The 8,915-nt window shown below is 40.6% G+C and overlaps 1 protein-coding gene across 1 annotated transcript in view; it reads right to left on the reverse strand.

The window, feature by feature from the left end:
* Positions 1-8,915, reverse strand: part of SNCA (synuclein alpha) — a 126,722-nt gene that overhangs the window by 114,139 nt on the left and 3,668 nt on the right. The window contains exon 3 of the mRNA XM_032782102.2: positions 1,995-2,036. Within this exon, the coding sequence (XP_032637993.1) occupies positions 1,995-2,036 (42 nt within the window). The remainder of the gene's footprint in view (positions 1-1,994; positions 2,037-8,915) is intronic.

The following is an 8,915-nucleotide window of genomic DNA, read 5'->3' on the forward strand; positions in this document are numbered from 1 at the left end:
AATCATTTTAATAATGGGAGAAATGTTATTTTCCCCTCTCATTCTCAAAAATGGCTGAATTGTTTTTGCTCAAAATTTCAAGGGAAAAAAAATCATCCTCAAGAAGAGAAAAATTTTGGTAAATTTCAGGCCAAAAAGTGACAGTTTTGTAAAGTTCTGAGCAGTTGAAAACAGAGCAATAGAATGTAAATGCTTAGGCACCTTCACCCACATCTGCTAGCTAGAACTCCAGTTTCAGATAGATTAAATGGATTAGGCCAGGGGGATGCAACCTATGGCATGTGTGCCAAAGGCGGCACGCGAGCTGATTTTCAGTGGCACTCTCACTGCCCAGGTCCTGGCCACCGGTCTGGGGAGCTCTGCATTTTAATTTAATTTTAAATGAAGCTTCTTAAACATTTTAAATTTATTTACTTTACATACAACAATACTTTAAGTTTCAGAGTAGCAGCCATGTTCTGTATCCGCAAAAAGAACAGGAGTACTTGTGGCACCTTAGAGACTAACAAATTTATTTCAGCATAAACTTTCGTGGGCTACAGCTCACTAATTTGGATGCATAGAATGGAACACACAGACAGGAGATCTTTATACATACAGAGAACATGAAAAGGTAGAAGTATGCATGCCAACAGGAAGAAGCTCATCTCAGTTGATTAGACATCATCAGCAGGAGAAAAAAAAACTTTTGAAGTGATAATTGAGATGACCCATAGAAGGTGTGAGGAGAACTTAACATAGGGAAATAGATTCAATTTGTGTAATGACCCAACCATTCCCAGTCTCTCTTTAAACCTAAGTTAATTGTATTTAATTTCATATTAATTCGAGTTCAGCAGTCTCTCTTTGGAGTCTGTTTTTGAAGTTTTTTTTGTTGCAAAATTGCCACCTTCAGGTCTGTCACTGAGTGGTTAGAGAGGTTGAAGAGTATATAATAGACTTATAGAAAGAGACCTTCTAAAAACATTAAAATGTATTACTGGCACATGAAACCTTAAAATAGAGTGAATAAATGAAGACTCGGCACACCGCTTCTGAAAGGTTGCCAACCCCTGGATTAGACAAACACAAGATCACCTGCTGTATACAAATTCAGACAGGTATAGCTCTAGAGACATATGAAGAAAATTGGGAAAATATCACTTCCACTCCAATGCAAAGCCCCATGAAGTCTGTGGGACTCTTTCCATTGATTTTCATAGGCATTGGATCAGGCCTTATGAGTTCATTTCTACTGTGTTCCTTCTTATATTGAAATGGTGCAAAGAGAACCATCCTCCAGTTCCATATCCTCTAGTGCCATGGAAGAGTTTCAAACCCTGTGACTCATTCAGGTTTGAGAACAGTACAAGAAAAAGAGGTCATGGCTAGGATCAAAAAGCAGAGGTGCCACCTGTGATACAGACCCCAGATGTATTCTCCTCTGGGGCCTTGGTAGATCTGCACAAGGTGAAAGCACACATCACAGCAGCTCCAGCATTGCCTAAACACTCCACCACTCATTGACTGCTGACACTGGTCTCTACTGTATGCTTCAAATGCTCCCTACTTTCTTACAGCCTTTCCTTCCCACTCTGCACAATCCTGCGTACGAGTGACCTCCTGACCACCAGCTTCTGCGTCCTCCACTCCCTGCCATCGTTCGTGTTGGTCCCAGTTCCTAATCCCCAGGTAGCATCAGCACTCTCATCCCAGCCCCCATGCCACCGTCACTCACTTTATAACACCCTCATCCCCCAAATCATCCGACTGATACACAAGCATCCCACTCCACCCCATATCCCCCAAATACATTTCCTTTCACCCTTTCCCACAGTTGACATCTGGTGCCCTTCCTTCCCCATGCTCAAGGAGAAAGAGACTTGCCCAAACAAGGCTGTCAATCTCTATGGTGCAGGCTGTGCAAAGACGAAGACCCCATTTAACAGATTATGACAAATCAGCCATCCGATTTTGATAAAAAGACAGTTGAAATAATGTGCATGTGTGCTTACCTGTTGTGACACCATGAACAACTCCATCCCTAGTCCTGGAACCTAAACAAAGCAAAAATCATTTTGTTATGAGCATTGGAAATACCAGTTGGCAAATACTGGTACAAGTGAGTGGGTGATGGGAAAGCAGTAAATATAGCACAGCTAGATTTTAATAAATCATCATAGTGTCTCACAAAATGCTTAAAATTAATTCAAATCAGGCTTGCTGTAAGCAATGCAATAAGGACTGAAGATCACCTGGAGAACCATCAATAAAGGGTGAAGATAAGTGGCAACGTTTTGAGTTGTGGAGTGGGGGAAGCATCCATGTTAGTTGTTCTAGTAAACAGCTTGTTAAGAAAGCACTCAATCTCGCAAAGATTTTTGCACATGAATAACCTCACTCTTGTGAGCAGTTCCACTAATGTCGCACATGCATAAAATTACTCGTGTGTAAGGTTGTGTAGCCTCAGGACCCACGGGTTAGCATATGTGACTTACAACCCAATCCTGCAGTTTTTACTCTGGCCTTAATCCGGGGGAACTGCAAAGAGTGAGGGCAGGAAAATGATATAAAAGGGCCTAGTGGAATAGAAACATGGTCATGAAATTCATTTTGGAAAAATGCAAGCTAATATTTCTGTGGGAAGTAACCTGAAACAAATGGTTTAATGAGAGTGGAATCTAGAAAACAGTTATGCTGAGAGACACCTAGAGATAACAGTGAGCCGTAATAGATATAATACAGGACATGAGTGTATAGTGTGATGTGGCAGCCACAAACACCAAACCAATTTTGGGATGCATATGCAAGTGTATCCTGGCTCTTTAGGGAAAAATCCTGTATTGGAAAGGAAATGGGCTCTGTTTCTGTTGGAGTCATTGGTAAAACTCCCTTCATGTCAGTGGGAGCAGAAATAAACCAATCAGGGAGTGCTTTTGAAAATCCCACCCTCAATGTCTTTTTCCATTCCGGACTTCTAGTTCTCTGGTTCTATAACTTAGCTACATATGAAGGGGATGAGCCCATCTCTGGCCTATCATACTTAACAATTTACAGCGCAGAGAACGGGTATGTGATACGTGCCATGGAAGCCAAAGTAATAGCTTTATAATGCCATTGGACTAGGTCTTTGAGGGACAGTATTGAGATCTAATTTTTGAAAAGCATTTAGTTTCTTTATTATGCATTATTACATAAGAAAACATTTTCCCAAGGAGTTAGTATTTACAGACTTCTAGCTATGTTATTTTATTAATTTGGATAATTTTTATGTGTCATACACACAGTATATGCACGTTATTTTATGTACAGGGCTTTTCAACAGTGTGTACGTGCATTGTTTCTTTAAATGTGTAGTAGGAAGCCAAACAAGAGGATCTGGGGAAAATTCTAGGCAGAAGCTCTACAGTGAAGCAGCGAAAAAGTAGCATTAAGTTTAACATCAATTTCCTTATTCTAATAAAGTTTCTTGTTTAGTGTTAGAAGAAAGACCCTAGACGGTCAGTGATTCTTAGAGTTGTCACATTAGAGCACCACACTAATATAAATGTAAATATTGTAGAACAGCACATAGTTTCCATCAGCATTATGTTTCATACTTTACTGGTGCCAGTTTGTTAAACCTAAACCCTGGGGTTTATTATCTGTACTATCAGATTTATGAACTTTTATATCCTTGAAAATGTCTTGTTACTAAAGAGTAAGAGCAGAATAAGAATCACGTGAGAGAGAGACAGAATGAATGATTTCTTTGTGTCATGTGAAATGACTTCATGCTCTAGCCTGGAAAATAAAGATGCCAGACTTGCCCGGGGTACTTTGGAGAAGATTGTCTCTCTGTCTGAAAATGAAGTAAATGGCTAATGATCAGAACAAAGGGTGAAGAAATGGTGTCCTTTCCTCTTTATATTCATTCTTCAATTTCTGCAAGGAAAAACACAAGAGCTGGGTTTCTGAGCTATCTGATTAAAAACAAAGCGGAAGAAGTCCTTTCAGTGTGTAAGGATTCATCTTAGGTCATCAGGGCTTGATCCTGCATGTCATAGGTGCTCTGGCCTCAGTCCAGCAAAGCACATTTCACTTTAAACATACAAGCAATTCCATTGACTTGTAGAAAGGGCCTACAAAGCTCTTCACTGGCTTCAATAGGACAATTCATGTGCTTACAATTGAGCACGTGCTTAAGGGCTTTGCTGGATTGGAGCCAGAGCGCTCACTCCCTTGCTGGATTGACTCCCTAACCACTATGGGCTAAATCCTTCAAGTGACATACTGTACATAAGTACACTAGAGCCTGGTAATGATGTTTAACTGTTCAACTAGGGTGGGGAGAGATGGACTAAAGCAGCAAAAAAATCCTCACAGAGGAATTCTCAGTGGCAGATATCTCCAGAAAGGAGTATACCATATATCTTGATTCTTACTGCACTTACACTAGCATTACACAGGTATAATTCCACTAACTTCAATGAAGTTAGTCCTGATTTACACTACTACAACTGGGATAAAGAATCAGGTCTGTGGGGAGTAGGCCCATTGCCCACAAGAGAGTTTGGCCAGTGGATCCACCCAAAGTACAGATTCTTATAAGCAAATTCATACTTGGCAGTAGATAGTAGCCAGCTATCTATGCAGTTTTCCTGGCTTCACACTTCATGTTCATACCTTACTTGTGCTGTGTTGTAACACAGTTTCTCTTTTTCTTAGACTGTGCTCAGTGTCAGAATACGGTTCTGTAAGGACAACGGCTCAATTCTGTGGGACAAATTCTGGCTGGAGAAACACAGGGGCTCACCTAAGTAAAGTTGCAGCCAGTAGTGGGAGCATATGATGGAAAGTGGCTGTCTTTATTCTGGCCATTCCTCATGCTCTGTCTGACAGGAGCCATGAAAGGGTGATGAAGGGCATGAACTAGCAGTCAAGAAACATGGTTTGCATGTACTATCTGATAAAGCAATGGCCTGTCTGCTCAGATTACACAATTCAGGCAGAATAGTGGCACACATGCACACTACTTGTCCTGTATACTCTGTTCATGTGACCACACGGGGGCAGGGAGAGGGGGTGGACATTACTCTTGTTTTTCAGGCACTAGCCAGAATATGGACCGCCGGATGAAGAGTAAAAAATAGTAGCTACCACCCTTCCTTCCCATTTCAACAGTATTTGTCAGCACTATTAAACTTAAGTAGCTATTTCTGTGTTGGCCATGAGGCCCAATCCTGCAAGGTGTTAATTTCTGAGCACTTCTTTACAGGTGCCGAGTATTCTCAGCACTTCACTGAATTAGCGCCTCATTCAGATATAGGGCTGGCTAAGGCCCTTTCTGCAGTGGTGTATACACCACTTTAAGCAACAGCTGGTTGGGGACAGGGAAGCATGACCCCACTGGAGAGAAGGAGATATTATTGCTTCTGCTTCTGAGTGTTCCTATAGGGAACTGTTTCCACAAGGACTTTAGCAGGGATTAGGTTGCTCATTATTCCAACAGACAGAATTGGAATATCGTCGCTATCTCACTAGCTTTTCTACTGCCAAAGAAAAACAACATATGTCTTGAGAGAAGGCTGCAGCAGAGGCTTTTCTGTGATCTAAACAATATGGGGAAGGTACAGTTTTGTAGCTGTGCACCTGCTGTGGGTCAGATCAAATCTACACATATATGAACACCAGAGCTTGGGTACAGTGGAGAGTAGGAGCTGACCGGGAGAGGATCCATTCCCAGCTACCTGATACTGAGCTAGCCAGGCCAAATGTAAGTTAAAGCTGCAGAGGGAGGCACTTTGTCCTACACCAAGATCACACACAAGCAGAGAAACCAGAGCAACGAAGCTTCACTCTGCCACATGCCATCTCCGGACAAGCCCCATCCCTTTCCCTGGCGACAGTGAAAGCTTGAGGCCAAGATTAGCACACTGCAGTCCCTGATTCAGAGCATCAAAGCTATACTTGAAGTCAGATTAAATTACTCTTACTTGCATTGAGTAGTACCACACTCCTCACACCGTCTCACTGAAATCAGAATCTAGCCCTTACTCACTTAAATGAAATTTGCATAAAGATAAACATGGTTAAGTAATCCATATTTAGCTTCCTAAACTCAGATGTGCAAAGCACACATAACTTCTAATGAAGACAGTGGGACTCAAATTTAAACAATCTGGCCTGAGTGACTTGCACGGCCATGCAGCAAGCCAGTGGCAGAGCAGAAACCAGAACCCAGGTTTGGTTGCTGAATCCCAGTCCCCTTCTCTTAGTAACCATTAATCAGCATGGTTTCTTTGTATGTTATACCATAACTACGAAGGATCTGATGCGAATCAGTGGAGCTCCATTGATTTCACTGGACCTATGCTGACGCACACAAGCTAAGACTCTGAACACAGAGGGTAAGAAAAAACCTAACTCAGGGCCTAATCCAAAGCCCATCTGGGAGAGCTTTCCAATGACTGCAACGGACATTAGATCAGGTACTAAGAAAGGAAGACACAAACAATAGGAGAGGAGAACGGCATTCAGCATGAAGATAAGAAGAAGAATAAAATCCAAACTTTCTCAAGTCTTCTGTAGCCCTCTGACCCACAGATAGAAATGTTCCTTTGTGCCCTAGAAGATTAAGCCATTACAATGATTCCACTGCTTCCTAGACAATGGATATTTTCCCATGGGATTCTCTTACTATCTTTTTTTGCACTAGATATTTTTTACAATGCTCTGAATAACAGGTAGCTGTAATTTGGACAGAAAAAACTTTAGCTTCTCATTAATTCCTCCCCAAGAACTGATGGCAAAGAGTCATTGACTAGCTGACTACTGAATTTAAAAATTACTATCGAGACCCTCTCAATTCTGTTCTTAACAGAGTCTTTTCGGGAAGGTATCAACCAGCAGCATGACAGAACTCATTTGTAATGCACCCAGTTATAGCTACAATTCCACATACAGCCATGTGGAATGAAAATCCTCAACTGCTTCAATGCATTTTACTCCATTATAAATGAGTTCCACTGTACTAATCCTTTAGGAATTTAGCCATTCTCCTCCTCTTCCTCTGATCTGGCTGAACAGAAGAAAAGAGAAGTTACCACTGCGCTGTGCTGGGGAGGTAAAAAGAGGAATACATGGCTTCCCTTTTCACATCAGAGCATGAAGGAGAATCAGGCCAACCTAGATCAGCTGATATTTTTAACTACAATTCCAGCCAGGGAAGATGAACTTCCAGAGGCAATACACATGAGCTATCATCATTCATGGGCTGAAGGAGAGTGGATCTTTTGCCAGTAGCTCCTTACCTGTTACAGTGAAACTACATATATGTTTATGTTTCCTTTATGAAAGAAATCAGTTCAGTGTGGGATCACTCCTGCACTATTATTAATTATTAGTATACAGACCCTAACCCCAGCAATTCACAATCTAAGCATATCGAAGACCATGGGAATTTTGCCTTTGATTTCACTGGAAGCAGGATTGGGTTTCAGCATTCCTAGTATCACAGCAAATGGAAACAGCATGAAGATTAACTCAGCATACATTTTATAAGCATACCTAATAAAAAGAAATCATGGAAGCGCTGTCATGATCTACCAGGAAATAAATCATACACCAATGAAAATTAATAATAGACAATGAAATACTGAAAGATATTCTGATAATTGTGCAAAAATGCCTACATACATTGAAACATATATTCATTTTAAATTTAGTTTGCAAAATTACTGCTTTCTGTGTTTACCCAGGAATGGAATTTGCTATTGTTTAACTGGAAAAGAATGTTCAAGATGGGCTAAAATGTGTAGTCTAATGTATCCGGAACAGAAATAATTTGTTCAAAAATAATGCTAACCTGGAAGGGTATTGGGATTTGGGTGAGGGGAGGGGAAAGAAGTATGTGGCAAACCCAACACTTCCATATCAAGGAAATTATTCCAGTGTTTAACCATCCTCTGAAATCTGTGCACAACTCCCTAGGTACACACAGCATCTGTACCAGTATTTACCTATAAAACCGTGAAAAAAGAGAAAGGACATACTGAAAAGAATATATTATTTCGTTCATATTTTTCCATCACCTAATTTAACTTAGGAGGAAACAGAGGCATATGTTTATTTTAACTAACCAACCATTTAATCATCATGTGTTTTACAGGCTCTTCCTATGAATTTTTCATCACAGCCTTTGGAAGACACAGTTCTCTAGAGCTAGGAACCTCTAAGCAGCTAGGATAAACCTGTGGTTAAAGCATTGGACAGGAATTTGAAATGTGAATTCTATTCCCAGCTCTGCACAAGCTCCCTGTGTGACATGGGCAAGTCACTTAATATCTCCTTGTCTCAATCTTCCCATTTGTAAGAACAGTATAATAATTCCCCTATCTCAAAGGGTTGCTGTGGTCATTCCTGCATGATTCATGGAAGGAAGGTGCTGTGGGCCTACAATGTAACAAGTATCCATTAAGGAAACTCAGTCAAAGGAGGTAAGGGAATGAGATGCTTGTACACAGAATGATGAATATCAGGAATCTTTATTTAAAATCTTGAAAAGCAACTGATTATATTTCCTTCCAACTATTGAATCCTTTTTGCTTTATACAGTGAGGAAGGATAGGGTTAGATAAATTGCCAAATTAACTGACTTTTTCTTAAAAATAAAACTCCTTAAAATCCACATTCAGTAGCATTCTGGTTATAAAGCCACCTGTCACTCTGTCTTTGTATATTGTTCATTACTGTAGCAACCTGTGTGCCCTTAAACTGTTAGGGCTCTTGGACAGTGAGCCACATTTTTTTGGCACGTCTCCTATAGTACAGTGCCATGTATGGCACAGATCTATGATACTGTACTATGGTTTTAGCATGATGCTAAAACAACAGGTGACTATCAAAATGCAATGGCACACCAATGGATTTAGCAGTAGTTATTGTCCATCCTCACA

Source organism: Chelonoidis abingdonii, chromosome 5 (genome assembly GCF_003597395.2).
Source record: "Chelonoidis abingdonii isolate Lonesome George chromosome 5, CheloAbing_2.0, whole genome shotgun sequence".
Taxonomy (NCBI): Eukaryota; Metazoa; Chordata; order Testudines; family Testudinidae; genus Chelonoidis; species Chelonoidis abingdonii.